We start from the raw sequence: 18,032 nt of genomic DNA on the forward strand, positions 1-18,032 counted from the left end.
GGAAAAGCGCCCCCAGCCACACCTCCGGGGGCGCAGTGGCTCTGCCCGCACCCACAGTGACGCCTGCCCGGTGGGGAAAAGCGCCCCAGCCACACTTCCAGGGGCGCAGTGGCTCAGCCCCTACCCACAGTGACGTCTGCCGGGTGTGGAAAAGCGCCCCCAGCCTTCAGCCCCCGCCTTCGCATTCCTTCTTTCCACACTTCCTCTCCTCAGGGTCCGCACCGCACCCCTTCTCCTGCTAAAGCTGTTGCCCCTGTTTATAGAAGAAGAATCAGCCCCTCAAGTGCTTTTGTCCTTGACTCTGGCATGTGGAAAGAGCCAGGGAGCAGGGGACCTCGCCCTGGGGCTCCAGCAACCCTTCCTGTCCCTCTGCACCTGCTCCTTAGGGTCGCAGCTCCTGGCTTTTCCTGACCGCTGAGATGCCCGAGTTCCAGGCACAGGTGTCCTTCCTTGGGCCGCAGTTGATTTGTCTGCCAATGGGGTGGTCACAGCTGTCAGCTTCCCTCTCTAAGGCCATTGCTTTGGACCCTTCAAGTGAAAGGGGCTGTTGACCTGATGCCTGATGAAGGGAACCCTGCAAGCATGAGGTCTGGGTTCCAGTCCCTTCTGGCCCTCATTAGCTAGAAATTCACTTCTCTCTCAGTGCCCTGCAAGCTTCTGGATTATGGGGGAGGAAGGGGGGAGGGCCTAGACTTTGGAGCCAAATAGACTTGGTTTCTGTACCAGTCACTCCAGCCCTCTGAGCCTCTTTCTTCATTTGTAAAATAGGGGTAACACTGCCCACCTCATAAAAGGGCGTAATAACATATGTCCAGTCTCTAGCACAGGGCCGAGCAACAGGAGGTGCTCAATAAATAGTGGCTAAGCACACAGTACCACTATTTCTATTTTGGGGGCTGAGGCAGGAGGACTGCTGGAGTCCAGGAATTCCAGACCAGCCTGGGCAACATAGTGAGACTCCGTCTCTACAAAAAAATTTTGAAAATTACCCATGTGTGGTGGCATATACCTGTAATCTCATGGGAAGCAGAGGCAGGAGAATCCCTTAAGCCCAGGAATTTGAGGCTGCAGCGCGCATGATCTCACCACTACACTCCAGCCCAGGCAACAGTGAGATCCAGTCTCAAAATACAAAAAAACCTGCAGGCATGGTGCCTCATGCCTGTAATTCCAGCACCTTGGGAGGCCGAGGCAGGCAGATCACCTGAGGTCAGGAGTTCAAGACCAGCCTGGCCAACATGGTGAAACCCCATCTCTACTAAAAACACAAAAATTAGCCATGTGTGGTGGTGGGCACCTGTAGTCCCAGTTATTTGGGAGGCTGGGGTAGGAGAATAACTTGAACCCGAGAGGTGGAGGTTGCAGTGAGCCAAGATTGCACCACTGCACTCCAGCCTGGGCGACAGAGTGAGACCCCATCTAAAAAAAAAAAAAAAACAAACAAAAAAACAGCTACTAGGAAGGCTGAGGCAGGAGAATTGCTAGGACCAGGGAAGCAGAAGTTGCAGTGAGCCAAGATCACGCCACTGCACTCCAGCCTGGGCAACAAGAGCAAAATTCCATCTCAAAAAAAAACACACAAGCCACAAAACCCCCAAAACTGATATTTCCCACGTGCATTCGACCTTGACTGTTGCTCATTCAACCCAGCCCAACTCAGTGCCCCATCCCCTGGCCCTGAAGAGACCATTCTGGCCCAGCTGTGTCCTGGCTTGGAGTAGCACGTTCTGCTACCACACTGGGCCTCTCCTCTCCTCAGTGCCCAAGGGGAGGCCCCTCACTCTGATCTCCTGGTGGGGTCCTATTCTGCCTGCCAGTAAGGGAAGGAGCCTGGTCTTAGAGCTGAGTGGCTTGCCCTCTCACCAGTCCAGCCCTCCAGGTGACCTCAGCTTGCCCCAGGCCCTCCTGTAGGTTGGCACTAATCGGTTTGGCTGTGGCCCCGCTTATTAAGTACTTGTTGTTTTTACTAACATCCCAGGCAGGGTGGCCCAGGAACCCCCTGGGGGAGGTGGTGCCAGGCTCCTGGCTGATGGGCAGGCTGCCTCCAATTATGACTGGCTGGCGCCAGTGATCAGGACCAGGGCCCCACGTGGCACTTTCCTGGAGATCTAGGCTTCTTGGAGCAGCCGTGGGGTAAGGAGCAGGACCAGCTCAAAAGACTGGTGGGGGCGGAGGCTGCCTCTGCAGGGCAGAGTCCTTTGGCAGCCAGGGCTGTTGGGCATGGAGAGGTCAGCTCACAGCTCAGGACCAGCGCACTGCAGAGGTCTCTGGGGTGCACACAGGAATCAGGAGTGGAGCTGAAGCACTCCTATCCCCTGTCAGCCCTCCCCTAGTAACAGCTGACATTTCCCAAGTCCTTCCTGAGCACCAGCCATCGTGTTATGTATGCAGTTTGCAAGTGTTATCTGATTGAATGCTCACAACAAGGCTATCAGATAGGTATTATTATCCTTAACTTATTATTATTTTTGAGAGTCTTCCTCTGTCACCCAGGCTGCAGTCAATGACATCATCTCTGCTCACTGCAAACTCTGCCTCCAGGATTAAGCGATTCTCCTGCTTCAGACTCCCAAGTAGCTGAGACTACAGCTGCCCACTGCTGCGCCTGGCTAATTTTTATATTTTTAGTACAGATGGCCAGGCTGATCTTGAACTCCTGACCTCAAGTGATCCACCCGCCTGGGCCTCCCAACCCTGAGGTTTAACAATAGGCCCCTGCCGGGCACGGTGGCTCAAGCCTGTAATCCCAGCACTTTGGGAGGACGAGGCGGGTGGATCACGAGGTCAAGAGATCGAGACCATCCTGGTCAACATGGTGAAACCCCGTCTCTACTAAAAATACAAAAAATTAGCTGGGCATGGTGGCGCGTGCCTGTAATCCCAGCTACTAAGGAGGCTGAGGCAGGAGAATTGCCTGAACCCAGGAGGCGGAGGTTGCTGTGAGCCGAGATATCGCCATTGCACTCCAGCCTGGGTAACATGAGTGAAACTCCGTCTCAAAAAAAAAAAAAAAAAACAATAGGCCCCAGGCCAGGTGATTAACAGAGATCTGGCGCATTGCAGGGGGACAGAGGAAAACATATGTCCCCATTGGCCACCGTAGACTCCCTTCCTCACAAAGGACGCCAGTGCAGTGACATGCCCACCTCTACCCCACCCTCCCTCCCAGTCCTTGGCGATCTGGGCACTAGGGTTGCTCCCCAGGTGTTCTATACCCTCCCCAATCTGTCCCATGCCCTGGCCTCTGCCCCTTTTCAAAACATAGATGTGGCCGGCACCGGAAGCTGAGGCTGGAGGATTGCTTGAGCCCAGGAGTTCAAGACTAGCCTGGGCGACATAGTGAGACCCTGACTCTACAAAATTAAAAAAAAATTTTAATCTGGGTGTGGTGGCACATGCCTCTAGTCCCAACTACTGGGGAAGCTGAGGAGGGAGGATTGGTTGAGCCCAGGAGTTTGAGACTGCAGTGAGCTATGATGGGGCCATTGCACTCCAGCCTGGAGTGAGACCCTGTCTCTAAAAAAGACTTTAGGCCAGGCGCGGTGGCTCAAGCCTGTAATCCCAGCACTTTGGGAGGCCGAGGCGGGTGGATCACAAGGTCAAGAGATCGAGACCATCCTGGTCAACATGGTGAAACCCCGTCTCTACTAAAAATACAAAAAATTAGCTGGGCATGGTGGTGCGTGCCTGTAATCCCAGCTACTCAGGAGGCTGAGGCAGGAGAATTGCCTGAACCCAGGAGGCGGAGGTTGTGGTGAGCCGAGATCGCGCCATTGCACTCCAGCCTGGGTAACATGAGTGAAACTCCGTCTCAAAAAAAAAAAAACAAAAAAACTTAAAAAAAAATGTTTAAAGAACAAAACTGGCCAGGCACCATGGCTCATGCCTGTAATTCCAGCACACTGGGAGGCCAAGGCAGGTGGATCACCTGAGGTCAGGAGTTCAAGACCAGCCTGGCCAACATGGTGAAACCCTGTCTCCACCAAAAATACAAAAATCAGCCATGTTTGGTGGCAGGTGCCTGTAATCCCAGCTACTTGGGAGTCTGAGGCAGGAGAATCGACTTGAACCCGGGAAGCAGAGGTTGCAGTGAGCTGAGATTGTGCCACTGCACTCCAGCCTGGGCAACAGAGCGAGACTCCATCTCAAAAAAAAAAAAAAAAAGAACAAAACGTAGATGTCTACATATCATCTCTCTGCCCTTCGCTCCTGGGAAATAAGGGGTTACCCAGTGACCTCCTAGAAGGGCAGTGACAATGGAGGGTGCCAGGGTGCTCTTCAGAGCTGAGGGAGTGGTAGGAATTGGGATCTTAGTCTTGCTCCAAGCTGTGAGGGGGAGTTGCAAGGTATCATGCTTGGTGGAGACCAGAACCAAGCCCAGAGGCCCCGGTGGAACAGGGGTGAACAGCATGGGTTGTAACTTCAGACTGGGCTGCAGCCCTGGCTCACCCACCCTGAGTGAGGGCAGACTGCATGCCTCTCTGTGCCTCAGTTTCCCCGTCTCCATAATGGAATTGTATTGGTACCTACCCCAGAGGGTTGTGTCAGCAATTAGGATGGCACCTGGCACCTTGGCCAGTCACAGGAAAGGTTCCAGAAGCTCTGCTGTGGTCCCAGGGGTGCCTCGGGCCCTGCCACCATCTCCTTGGAGTGGTGTCATCTGGTGGGAAAGAAACCCCAACTTCAAGGCCAGATGCAGTGGCCCATGCATGTAACCCCAGCACTTTGGGAGGCGAGACAGGATGATCACCTGAGGATCACCAGCCTGGCCAACATGGTGAAACCCCGTCTCTACTAATAATACAAAAATCACCCGGGTGTGGTGGTGGGCGCCTGTAGTCCTAGCTACTCAGGAGGCTGAGGCAGGAAAATCTCTTGAACCCAGGAGGCAGAGATTGCAGTGAGCCGAGGTCAAGACAGTGCATTGCAGCCTGGCCGACAGAGCAAGACTCTGTCTCAAAAAAAAAAAAAAAAAAGAACCCAAACTTTGGTGTCCAGCCACATTTCCACGCTCACTCCCAGGGTGACTCCGGGAAGGTCTCGGCCTCCTTGTCTGCCCAGTTAGAATGATCTGATGCCCCTGCTACCGTCAGGCTTGATAAGTTTCCGGGGACTCTTTGCAAGAGGTACTGTTCTGGAGGGTGGAGAAGAGACTCATTGTTCCTGCTTTCCTGGCCAGAGCGGGAAGCTGTGGGGTGGCCGGTTTGTGGGTGCTGTGGACCCCATCATGGAGAAGTTCAACGCATCCATCACCTACGACCGGCAGCTGTGGGAGGTGGATGTTCAAGGCAGTAAAGCCTACAGCAGGGGCCTGGAGAAGGCAGGGCTCCTCACCAAGGCCGAGATGGACCAGATACTCCATGGCCTAGACAAGGTACTTCGGCCCAAACCCCACCCAAGGCCCCTCCCTGTGGCCCCAGGCTCCCACCAAATCCCTGAGCAAATAGTGCAGTGTTGCCCGTCTGTGGTTTCACACTGAACTAATTATGTACTTAAGTGCTGTTTAACTGTGTGCCTTGATGACCGCCTCTCTCCATCCTCTAATGACCTCTGTGGCCCACATGGCTCTTGGGTGAAGGCGTGCTGGGCCTGAGATGGCCCCTCCCAGGGTGGGCTTCCAGGACTCAGCTCCTGGACAGGCACAGTTAGTCATGAGGGATCGGGTGGGACCAGGGCAGGGGTTCTGGCTGCTGACACCTGCTCACCTGACCCCTGGCATTGCTGCTACCTGCTATAGGTGGCTGAGGAGTGGGCCCAGGGCACCTTCAAACTCAACCCCAATGATGAGGACATCCACACAGCCAACGAGCGCCGCCTGAAGGTACGACCCCTGCAGCCCCACCGCTTTCCTGGCCTCCCCTCTCTACCCAGTCCCGGGCCACTTTGAGCATTAGCACCATCGTTCTGTTTACTTCACCATTGGCAGACAGCAGCAGAAACCTCAGGACATGGGCCAGGTGCAGTGTCTCATGCCTATAATCCTAGCACTTTGGGAGGCTGAGGTGGGAGGATTGCTTGAGGCCAAGAGTTGAAGACCAGCCTGGGCAACATAACGAGGTTCTATAACTACAAAAAAAAAAAAAAAAAAAAAAAAGGGAACTAAAGGTCTCAGCAGAAATGGTGAGAGATTTGGGCAGGTCCCAGGGCCCTGGGGTAGGGAGGGAGGTTGGCAGGGCTGAAGAACCCTGCCCTGCCTGGGTGGACCCCTCTGGGCATATAGACTGTGACCCTGGGCCTCCCTTCACCTCCAGGAGCTCATTGGCGAAACTGCAGGGAAGCTGCACACGGGACGCAGCCGGAATGACCAGGTGCCTCTAGCCGCCCCCCGACCCTGCTCTGTGCTGTCCCAACCTCGGGGAGCCCAGGGGGCAGTCGGAGCTCAGTAGGGTCCTGGCTCCCCAGGGAAGCAACACGCCGGCCTCCTGAGCACCACATCCTCCTCACACAGGTGGTCACGGACCTCAGGCTGTGGATGCGGCAGACCTGCTCCACACTCTCGGGCCTCCTCTGGGAGCTCATCAGGACCATGGTGGATCGAGCAGAGGCGTGAGTCCCCCAGGGACACCCAGGGGACAGGGAGAGGTGTGATGGCAGCCTGAACAGCAGACCTAGGTGGCAAGGGTGAACAGGGTGGGGGTGCCAGGCCCTGCGGCACAGGGACACCCAAGAAATCCAGGATCAAGGTAGAGCAGCCAGGAGTGGGGCATTTCCTATGGGCCCCAATACTCCCATGCCAGTCTAGTTCAGCAGGCAGGGAAGACTCGCCCTTTGTGGGGCTGGGTGTGGTGGCACGTGACTGTAATCCCAGCACTTTGGGAGGCTGAGGTGGGTGGATCACCTGAGGTTAGGAGTTCAAGACCAGCCTGACCAACATGGTCAAACTCTATCTCTACTAAAAATACAAAAATTAGTTGGGTGTGGTGGTGTGTGCCTGTAGTCCCACCTACTCAGGAGGCTGAGGCAGGAGAATTGCTTGAACCTGAGAGACAGGTTGCAGTGAGCCAAGATCACACCACTGCATGGCAGCCTGGGTGACAGACCGAGACTCCATCTCAAAAAAATAAAATAAAATAAAAAGAAAGAAAACACAGCCGGGTATGGTGGCTCACACCTGTAATCACACCACTTTGGGAGGCCAAGGTGGGAGGATCACTTGAGGTCAGGAGTTTGAGACCAGCCTGGCCAACATGGTGAAACCCCATCTCTAAAAAAAATTAAAATAAAATAAATAAATAAATAAAAAAGAACAAAAACTCACCCTTTGAGGGTTTGAGGGCAGGAAGCTAAGGCACTAGCTTGGCTGTGCCTGGAGCAGCCAGAGTTACCCCCTACCCTGCCTGTTCCTCAGTCTTCCATCCCACACTCCAGGTCTCCACCCAGCCCATCTGGCACAAGACAGAGCCAAAGGCTGCCTCCTGCTGACTAATACCAGGCTTTGGCCTCTGGGACCTGGCGTCTTTGGATCTGGATTTGTTTCTTGCAGACCTGGATGAGGAGCTGCTGAGAATTCTCTATGTGTTGTCAGAGACCCCTCCTTTTCCTCAACTCCCTGTTACCCCTATTTCACACACCTGGAGGGAAGCAAAGGACACGAATTGTCACCCTGGAAATGGAGCTGGATTGCTAGAAGGAACAGGGAGTGTCTGCTACTGAGTTCAGTGTTTCTTTTTTCTTTTTTTGAGACAGAGCCTTGCTCTGTTGTCCAGGCTGGAGTGCAGTAGCATGATGTCAGCTCACAACCACTGCCTTTGGGTTCAAGTTATTCTCCTGCCTCAGCCTCCTGAGTAGCTGAGATTATAGGAGCCCGCCACCATGCCTGGCTAATTTTTTGTATTTTTAGTAGAGATGGGGTTTCACTATGTTGGCCAGGCTGGTCTTGAACTCCTGACCTCAAGTGATCCACCTGCCTTGGCCTCCCAAAGTGCTGGGATTATGGGGGTTCAGGGTTTCTTTAATTGTTTTTTTTTTTTTTTTTTTTAGACAAGGTCTCACTTTGTCACCTAGTCTGGAGTGCAGTGGTGCGATCTTGGCTAACAGGAAACTCTGCTTCTTGGGTTCAAGTGATTCTCAGCCTCAGCTTCCCAAGTCGCTGGGATTACAGGTGTGTGCTACCAGCACGTCCAGCTAATTTTTGTATTTTTTCCAGTAGAGATGGGGTTTGCCATGTTCGCCAGGCTGGTCTCAAACTCCTGAGCTCTGGTGATCTGCCCACCTTGGCCTGCCAAAGTGCTAGGATTACAGGCAGAGGCCAGCCTAATTTTAAATTTTTTTTTTTTTTTAGGACAAAGTCTTGCACTGTTGCCCGGGCTGGAGTGCAGTGGTGCGATCTTGGCTCATTGCAACCTCTGCCTCCTGGGTTCAAGCAATTCTCCTGCTTCAGCCGCCGAGTAGCTGGGATTACAGGCGTGTGCCACCATGCCCAGTTAATTTTTATTTGTATTTTTACTAGAGATGAGGTTTCGCTATGTTGGCCAGACTGATCTCAAACTCTGGACCTTGTGATCCGCCCACCTCAGCCTCCCAAAGTGCTGGGATTATAGGCGTGAGCCACCGCGCCTGGCCTAAATTTTTAACTTTTTAAATTGTCTTTAGATATGAGGTCTTGCTCTGTCACCTAGGATGGAGTGCAGTGGCTTGGTTATAGCTCACTGCAGACTCAAACTCCCGGACTCAAATAACCCTCCTACCTCAGCTTTCTGAGTACCTAGGACCACAATAGTGAGTTTTTAAACTTTTTTATACAAACAGGGTCTTGCTATGTAGCTTAGGCTGTTCTCGAACTCCCAGGATCAAATGATCCTTCTTTCTTGGCCTCCCAAAGTGCTGGGATTATAGGCTTGAGCCACCATGCCTTGCCTTGAGTACAGGATTTTTTTTTTTTTTTTATATGGAGTCTCACTGTCACCCAGGCTAGAGGCAGTGGCACAATCTTGTGTCACTGTCACCTCCACCTCCCAGGTTCAAGTGATTCTTCCGCCTCAGCCTCCTGAGTACGTGGGACTATAGGCACCCACCACCATGCCCGGCTAATTTTTTGTATTTTTAGTAGTGATGGGGTTTCACTGTGTTAGCCAGGATGGTATTGATCTCCTGACCTCATGATCCGCCCTCCTCGGCCTCCCAAAGTGCTGAGATTACAGGTGTGAGCCACCGCGCCCGGCCGAGTACAGAAGTTCTTTATGGGGTGATGAAAATGTTCTGAAATTGGTTGTGGTGGTAGTTGTACACTAAAGGGTAAACTTTAAATGGGTAAATTGTGTGTGAATGATGTCTCAGTAAAGCTGGCTTATTTATTTATTTATTTATTTATTATTATTATTTTTTAACTTTTTTTATTTCAACAGAAGATTCCCAAAGTAAGCTGGTTTATTTAAAACAATAACAGGCCGGGCGTAATCCCAGCACTTTGGGAGGCCAAGGTGGGTGGATCACCTCAGGTCAGGAGTTCAAGACCAGCCTGGCCAACATAGTAAAACCCCATCTCTACTAAAAATCCAAAAAATTAGCCAGGCATGGTGGCAGGTACCTGCAATCTCAGCTACTTTGGAGGCTGAGGCAGGAGAATCTCTTGAACCCAGGAGGCGGAGGTTGCGGTAAGCTGAGATTGTGCTACTGCTCTCCAGCCTGGCCCCCAAGAGTGAAACTCCATCTCAAAAACAACAAAAAACAGGCCAGGTATGGTGGCTCACATTTGTAATCCCAGCCCTTTGGGAGGCCAAGGCAGGAGGATCACTGGAACCCAGGAGTTTCAGACCACCCAGGGCAACATAGCAAGACCCCATCTTTACAAAAAATAAAAAATTAACTGGGCATGGTGGCATGACTCTGTAGTCCCAGCTACTCGGGAGGCTGAGGCAGGAGGATCATTTGAGCTCAGGAAATCGAGGCAGCAGTGAACTGTGATCGTGCCATTGCACTCCAGCATCAGCAACAGAAGGAGACTTGGCTTTAAAAACAAAACCAAAACAAAACAGCAAGAAAAGAGGAGCATCTTCTCAAAAACTGGGTTTTAAAAAAAAAAAAGAAAAATTTTTTTTTTTTTTTTTTTTTTTGAGACGGAGTTTCACGCATGTTATCCAGGCTGGAGTGCAATGGCGCGATCTCGGCTCACCGCAACCTCCGCCTCCTGGGTTCAGGCAATTCTCCTGCCTCAGCTTCCTGAGTAGCTGGGATTACAGGCACGCACCACCATGCCCAGCTAATTTTTTGTATTTTTTTTTTGTTTGTTTGTTTGTTTTTTTTTGAGACGGAGTTTCACTCTTGTTACTCAGGCTGGAGTGCAATGGCGCGATCTCGGCTCACCGCAACCTCCACCTCCTGGGTTCAGGCAATTCTCCTGCCTCAGCCTCCTGAGTAGCTGGGATTACAGGCACGCACCACCATGCCCAGCTAATTTTTCTATTTTTAGTAGAGACGGGGTTTCACCATGTTGACCAGGATGGTCTCGATCTCTTGACCTCGTGATCCACCTGCCTCGGCCTCCCAAAGTGCTGGGATTACAGGCTTGAGCCACCGCGCCTGGCCAAAGAAAAATTTTTTTACAAAAAGAAAACAGGAGCATCACTTGCAGCACCTCTGCCTCTGCCCTGCCTACTTGAATGAGGGGCAGGGCGTCTCACCTGCTTGGAGCAGCTCTTTATGAGCTTCTGGGGTCTTCAAGCAAAACCTCCCATGGCCAAGTCATACCTGACACAGGCGTCCTCCCCTGTTCCGGCCCCACCTCAGAGATGCTGAGTGACAGAGGCTCAGACCTCGGTTGTTCCTGGCAAAGCCTCACCCCAGGAGGCCCCGCAGCTTAGGCCCAGCGCGTGGTTCATACGGCCCCACTTCTGGCCTCTTTTTCCCTTGAGAGCGATTTGTCCCTGGGAGATCCTGGATCCCTCATTCAGGTGCAGTGCTGCAGAGCAACACTCCTTCCCAGGGGTGACCCAGGCCTGCAGGGTCCCAGTGTCACTGGCAGGCCTTGCCCCAGCCTCCACCCGAGCCCCTGCTCCTCTTTTCCCACAGGGAATGTGATGTCCTCTTCCCAGGGTACACCCACCTGCAGAGGGCCCAACCCATCCGCTGGAGCCACTGGATTCTGAGGTGAGCCGGGCGAGGTGCTGGGGCCATGCTGGAGGGGAGGACCCAGCTGCCCTGACCCTCCTGCCCCTGGCTTCCCACAGCCATGCCGTGGCGCTGACCCGAGACTCTGAGCGGTTGCTGGAGGTGCGGAAGCGGATTGATGTCCTGCCCCTGGGGAGGTGGGTGAGGCTCCAGTGCCCCGAGGGCCTTGTGGGGGTGGCTGCTGCATAGCCTTAGGGATTGACAGATGAGCTGAGAAGGGCAGAGTGTGAGAGAAAGCCGGGTTATCCGCTCAGAGGCGGACCCTGCATGGAGCCCCAGCTCTCACCAAGGTGGGGACGACCAAGCCAGTGAATGTGTCTGAGCAGGGCCGGAGCTCTCCAGCGAGGCTCCTGGCGAGCCCAGCCTGCTGCCCTCAGCCTGACATATGGGTACCTGTGTCCAGAGACAAGTGTCCTGCACTGAAGGTGCCTTGGTGCTTGGGGATAAGTGGTCTGGGGACACTTGGGGACAAATGTTGTGCACCCAAGGCAACTGGGCCAGGAAAGGGGCTGAGCTCCAGGCAGTTGCCCTGGCAACGAGGACTTGGTTCTGTGTGTGTGTGTGTGTCTTTCTGTCTGTTTGGGCTGCCTTCCAGGAGCCCTGGTCACCATGAATCCCTGTCCCTGCAGTGGGGCCATTGCAGGCAATCCCCTGGGTGTGGACCGAGAGCTGCTCCGAGCAGGTGAGATGCCCTGCTCCTCCTCCCCAGGGAGAGTCACCCTCAGCTCCTGCCAGGAGCTGCAGACACACCTGAGACCAGAGGGCAGGGGCCTGTGGCTTCTGGTGTAACCTTCATTCATTGCCTATGGGCACTGAGCTCATCCAGGCCAGGGTTCACCCATGGCAGGGGCGCTTGGTACTGAGAGACTCAGGGCTCCTGCCTCCCTCCTGGGTCTGTGCAAAAGATCCCTCCCGCCAGCTCCCACCCGATGCACCTGATCCTCTTCCCTGATCATCTTTCCAGGGGGAGGGGGCTGGGCAACCTGGTTGGGGGAGAGGAGGCCATTCCCTGTGCTCCAGCCCAGCCCTGCTTCTTCCCACCCCCAAGAACTCAGCTTCAGGGCCATCACTCTCAACAGCATGGATGCCACCAGTGAGCGTGACTTCGTGGGTGAGTCTTGGGGAGCCAGTCCCTTGCCCTGTGCCTCACTTTTGCCCCCCAGCCCGGTTTCTCTCTAGTCTCCTCCCACCCCCTGTATGGTCAGTCTGGTTGTGGTGATGAATGTACACTAAAGTGTAAACTTTAAATGGGTAAATTGGGCGGGGCATGCTGGCTCACACCTGTGCTCCCAGCACTGGCCAACTAAAAATACAAGAATACAAACTTTAGCTGGGTGTGGTGGTGGGCACCTGTAATGCCAGCTGCTCAGGAGGCTGAAGCAGGAGAATCACTTGGACCTGGGAGACTAAGACTGCAGTGAGCTGAGATCTCACCAGTACACTCTAGCCTGGGGAACAAGAGCGAAACTCCATCTCAGAAAATGAAATAAAATTAAAAAAAATAAATTAATGGGTAAATTATATGTGAATGGTATCTCAGTAAAGCTGGTTTATTGAAAACAGTAACAATAACAATAACACAAACAGGCTAGGTTCAGGGGCTCACATTTGTAATCCCAGAACTTTGGGAGGCCAAAGCAGGAAGATTGCTTGAGCCTAGGAGTTTCAGACCAGATCATTGCAACATAGCAAGACCCCATCTTTACAAAAAATGAAAATTTAGGTCGGGCATAGTGGCTCACACCTCTAATCCCAGCAATTTGGGAGGCCGAGGCGGGCAGACTGCAAGGTCAGGAGAATGAGACCATCCTGGCCCAACATGGTGAAACCCTGTCTCTACTAAAAAACACACAATTTGGGCCAGGCGCGGTGGCTCAAGCCTGTAATCCCAGCACTTTGGGAGGCCGAGGCGGGTGGATCACGAGGTCAAGAGATCGAGACCATCCTGGTCAACATGGTGAAACCCTGTCTCTACTAAAAATACAAAAAATTAGCTGGGCATGGTGGCACGTGCCTGTAATCCCAGCTACTCAGGAGGCTGAGGCAGGAGAATTGCCTGAACCCAGGAGGCGGAGGTTGTGGTGAGCCGAGATCGTGCCATTGCACTCCAGCCTGGGTAACAAGAGCAAAACTCCGTCTCAAAAACAAAACAAAACAAAACAAAACAAAAAAAACACACAAAATTTGGCCGGGCGTGGTGCAGAGCGCCTATAGTCCCAGCTACTCTGGAGGCTGAGGCAGGAGAATCACTTGAACCTAGGAAGTGGAGGTTGCAGTGAGCCAAGATCCACCGCAGCACTCCAGCCTGGTGACAGAGTGAGACTCCGTCTCAATCAAAAAAAAAAAAAAAAAATTTTAGCCAGGTCCCCCCCCCCCTAACCCCCCCCTACCCCTGTGTGGTCCAGCTGGGCGGGGCCGGGGGGGGCCTGGTGACTGGGAACATTTTCTCCCTCCCAGCTGAGTTCTTGTTCTGGGCTTCGCTGTGTATGACACATCTCAGCAGGATGGCCGAGGACCTCATCCTCTATGGCACCAAGGAATTCAGCTTCGTGCAGCTCTCGGATGCCTACAGGTAAGCCCAGGGCCGTCACCTCCACCTGCCCCTACTGGCCTCTGTGTTCCCCACCCTCCGTGGACGTGGCTTCCTTTCTCCCTGCCCCACCCCTCCACTGACCTGGCCAGTGCGCTACTGGACCAGCCAAGGGTCCAGCCCCTTCAGTGCCTGTACCTCTGTCCCCAGCACCGGAAGCAGCCTGATGCCCCAGAAGAAAAACCCTGACAGCTTGGAGCTGATCCGGAGCAAGGCGGGGCGTGTGTTTGGGCGGGTGAGCAGGGCAGGGAGAGGGGTGGGGCTGATGGGAGTGACCGGGCCAGGATTCCGGGTCCAACCTCTGTGCCTCCCTCTTCCCGCAGTGTGCCGGGCTCCTGATGACCCTCAAGGGACTTCCCAGCACCTACAACAAAGACCTACAGGTGTGAGGCTGGGGACAGTGGCCTGGGCAGGCCCGCCCGCCTACACACCACGTGCCAGTTCTCGGGACTCTGGCACACCCAGGCAGGGCCCCCGGGATGGCCATACATCCTCCCATCCTGTGCACTCAGCCCCATCCGTGGCTGCCCTTGGAGCTCTCTGCCCTTCTTTTGTTGGGGTACTGAGGGTTCTTCCCATGGAAGGCAGCGGGGATGCCTCAGTGGGGGGCAGGGCTGTGGGGATCCTGGGTGCTGGGGGGCTGCTAGGTCCTCACCTCCTGCCATGTGCCTCCCAGGAGGACAAGGAAGCTGTGTTTGAAGTGTCAGACACCATGAGTGCCGTGCTCCAGGTGGCCACTGGCGTCATCTCTACGCTGCAGGCAAGACCATACCCACTTGCCTCTCCTCCCCTAGGTCCCAAGCACGGGGGTGGGCATTCCAGAGGGTGGCATTGTGAGGAGGGAGGAGGGGCAGGGAAGGATAGGTGTGCTCACTCCTGCTCCTGGGGAACAGGGAAGAGACTGTTGTCACCCAATGGAAGCAGATGAGACTCAAGGGGCCTGAGGCCTGTCAACTGGCCTGACCAAAATCCTTTGTAAAAAAGGGAAAATTTATATAGAGGGCAGGCACAGTAGTTCATGCCTAGAATCCCACACTTTGGGAGGCTGAGGCAGGTGGATCACTTGAGTTCAGGGGTTTGAAACCAGCCTGGCCAACATGGTGAAACCCCATCTCTACTAAAGATACAAAAATTAGCTGGCTATGGTGGAAAGCACCTGAGTCCCAGCTACTCCAGAGGCTGAGGCAGGAGAATCACTTGAACACAGGAGATGGAGGTTGCAGTGAGCTGAAATCATGCCATTGCTCTCCAGCCTGGATGACAGAATGAAACTCTGTATCCAAATATATAAATAAATTAAATATCTAAAAAAATTATTTTTTAGAGACAGAGTTTCTGTCACGCAGGCTGGAGTGCGGTGGTGCACTTGTAGCTGACTGCAGCCTCAAACTCCTGGGCTCAAGTGATCCTCCCACCTCAGTCTCTGGAGTAGCTGGGACCACAGGAGTGTGCCACCACGCCTGACTAATTTTTTAATTTTTTTTTTTTTTTTTTTGAGACGGAGTTTCACTCATGTTACCCAGGCTGGAGTGCAATGGCGCCATCTCGGCTCACCGCAACCTCCGCCTCCTGGGTTCAGGCAATTTTCCTGCCTCAGCCTCCTGAGTAGCTGGGATTACAGGCACGCACCACCATGCCCAGCTAATTTTTTGTATTTTTAGTAGAGACGGGGTTTCACCATGTTGACCAGGATGGTCTCGATCTCTTGACCTCGTGATCCACCCGCCTCGGCCTCCCAAAGTGCTGGGATTACAGGCTTGAGCCACCGCGCCCGGCCTAATTTTTAAATTTTTTGTAGCAACAGGGTCTCCTTATGTTGCTCAGGCTGGTCTCAAACACTTGGCCCCAAGCCATTTTTCTACCTTCGTCTCCCAAAGTTTGGGGATTACAGGCATGAGCCTCTTTGCCTGGCTAATTTCTTTTAAAATCAATTCTTATGGGAAATTTCTGTATCTAACAGCTAAAAAACACATAGTAAGTCCTATGTACTGACACCCAGCTTCAACAATAATCAACTCACGGACATTCTGGGTCCAACTGCCTTTACCCACAGCCTTCCCCCACTCCTTCACCCTCTTACTTCGAAGTAAATTCCCATCATCACATCATTTCATTCCTAAATAGTTCAGAATGTGTCTTAAAATCAGTGTTTCTTGGCTGGGCATGGAGGCTCACACCTGTAATCCCAGCACTTTAGGAGGCTAAGGTGGGCAGATCACTTGAGGTCAGGAGTTTGAGACCAGCCTGGCCAACATGGTGAAACCCAGTCTCTACTAAAAATATAAAAATTAGCTGGGTGTGGTGGCACGTGCCTGTAATCCCAGGTACTGGGTGGGTGAGGCAGGAGAATCGCTTGAACCCGGTAGATGGAGATTGCAGTGAGCAGAGATCATGCCATTGCACTCCAGCCTGTGTAACAGAGCAAGACTCCATCTCAAAAAAGAAAAAAATGTTTCTTGAAGCTAGTACCCCAACTAGCAGCAGCAGCATCACCTCAGAACTCCTGAGAAATGCAGTGTGAGGCCTCACTCCAGATGGCCGAATCAGAAACTCTGGGGGTAGTCCCCAGCAATTTGTATTTTTAATAAATTCTCCAGTGGCTAGGCCTGGTGGCCCATACCTGTAATCCCAGCACTTTGAGAGGCTGAGGCAGGAGCATTGCTTGAGCCCAGGAGTTCAAAACCAGTCTGAGCAACACAGCGAAACCCTGTTTCTAAAATTTAAAAAATTAAATTATCCAGTTGAGATGGCATGTATCTGTGGTCCCAGCCACTCAGGAGACTGATGTGGGAGGATCCCTTGAGCCCAGGAGATCAGGAATGCAGAGAGCCATGATTGCGGCACTGCACTCCAGCCTGGGCAGCAGAGCAAGACCCTGTCTCTAAAAAAGAAAACAAATCCTCCAGGAACTTCTGATGCATGCTAAAGATAAGGACACTTTGAAACCATAAAGGCCAGTAAAATACACAGGCCAGTAAATGGTAATAGCACACATAAATACTACTGATAATTCTGAGAAGATGGTTCAAGCTGAGGGTGACAGAGCTGAGTGGTAAGAGGGGAACTGCCCAAGGCAGGGACATCCTGGCAGAGGGGCAGGTCCTGGGCCTGCAGCTTCAGACCCCAGGTCCCCAGGGCTCACCACTTCCCACCTGTACCCCCAGATTCACCGAGAGAACATGGGACAGGCTCTCAGCCCCGACATGCTGGCCACTGACCTCGCCTATTACCTGGTCCGCAAAGGAGTGAGTGTGTAGCAGTGAGTGGGAGGGGGAGGAGATGGGGTGCCCCCCAGAGGGTAGGGGGACTCAGGAAGGGGCACAGGCAGCCCAGTCTTGTGGCTCACACATGTAATCCCAGCATTTTGGGAGGCCAAGGTGGGCGGGTCTCTTGAGGCCAGGAGTTCAAAACCAGCCTGGTCAATATAGTGAAACCCTGTCTCTGCTAAAAATACAATAATTAACCGGATGTGGTGGCACATTCCTGTAATCCCAGCTACTCAGAAAGCTGAGGCAGGAGAATTTCTTGAAGCTGGCAGGCGGATGTTGCAGTGAGGTGAGATTGAGTCACTGCACTTCAACCTGGGCGGCAGAACGAGACTTTGTACCCCCCCCAAAAAAAGGGAGGGGTACAGGCAATGGAGGCAGATCAGGGCATGGAGGAAGCTGCCTCAGGGCTACCTTCCTCCCCGCCACCCAGATGCCATTCCGCCAGGCCCACGAGGCCTCCGGGAAAGCTGTGTTCATGGCTGAGACCAAGGGGGTCGCCCTCAACCAGCTGTCGCTGCAGGAGCTGCAGACCATCAGGTGAGGCCCACCCCCTCCCCACGCTGCCTCCTAGTGGGTGAGCCTGGGTGCCTGGAGGCCGGGGTGGCCCGTGCCCTGGCCCAGCTCTCCCTCTCTCCGCAGCCCCCTGTTCTTGAGTGACGTGAACCATGTGTGGGACTACGGGCACAGTGTGGAGCAGTATGGTGCCCTGGGCGGCACTGCGCGCTCCAGCGTCGACTGGCAGATCCGCCAGGTGCGGGCGCTACTGCGGGCACAGCAGGCCTAGGTCCTTCTGCGCCTGCTCCCAAATAAAGTGAGCATGAGAGGACGCTGTTGTGTGTTTCCTGCCCCAGCCTGGCGCCCTCAAAGCTGAGCTTTCCAGGACTGGCCAGTGGGCATGACGAGGGACTGGAAAGGCAGGACGGGATGGCCTGTAATCCCAGCACTTTGGAAGGGCAAGGTGCAAGGATGCTTGAGGCCAGGAGATCGAGATCAGCCTGGGCAACACAGGGAGACCCCGTCTTTATCCAGTAATAAAACAAATAATTAGCCTGGTGTGGCGGTGCATG

The 18,032-nt window shown here is 53.6% G+C and overlaps 1 protein-coding gene across 5 annotated transcripts in view; it reads left to right on the forward strand.

The window, feature by feature from the left end:
• ASL (argininosuccinate lyase) overlaps positions 1-18,032 on the forward strand; it is an 18,526-nt gene extending 494 nt beyond the window's left edge. Inside the window, exons 3-17 of one of the 5 annotated variants that reach the window (XM_032264762.1) lie at positions 5,180-5,374; positions 5,738-5,821; positions 6,252-6,308; positions 6,449-6,546; positions 11,008-11,085; positions 11,166-11,243; positions 11,736-11,788; positions 12,071-12,217; positions 13,564-13,678; positions 13,847-13,931; positions 14,020-14,079; positions 14,373-14,456; positions 16,861-16,941; positions 17,396-17,502; positions 17,605-18,032. In XM_032264762.1, the coding sequence (XP_032120653.1) occupies positions 5,180-5,374; positions 5,738-5,821; positions 6,252-6,308; positions 6,449-6,546; positions 11,008-11,085; positions 11,166-11,243; positions 11,736-11,788; positions 12,071-12,217; positions 13,564-13,678; positions 13,847-13,931; positions 14,020-14,079; positions 14,373-14,456; positions 16,861-16,941; positions 17,396-17,502; positions 17,605-17,749 (1,467 nt within the window). In that variant the 3' untranslated portion in view covers positions 17,750-18,032. Of the gene's footprint in view, positions 1-5,179; positions 5,375-5,737; positions 5,822-6,251; positions 6,309-6,448; positions 6,547-11,007; positions 11,086-11,165; positions 11,244-11,735; positions 11,789-12,070; positions 12,218-13,563; positions 13,679-13,846; positions 13,932-14,019; positions 14,080-14,372; positions 14,457-16,860; positions 16,942-17,395; positions 17,503-17,586 lie in introns of all 5 variants that reach the window. The other 4 variants (XM_032264761.1, XM_032264764.1, XM_032264765.1 and 1 more) reach the window with 4 other exon arrangements.

This window comes from Sapajus apella, unplaced genomic scaffold (genome assembly GCF_009761245.1).
Source record: "Sapajus apella isolate SASKATOON/1434 unplaced genomic scaffold, GSC_monkey_1.0 scaffold146, whole genome shotgun sequence".
Taxonomy (NCBI): domain Eukaryota; kingdom Metazoa; phylum Chordata; class Mammalia; order Primates; family Cebidae; genus Sapajus; species Sapajus apella.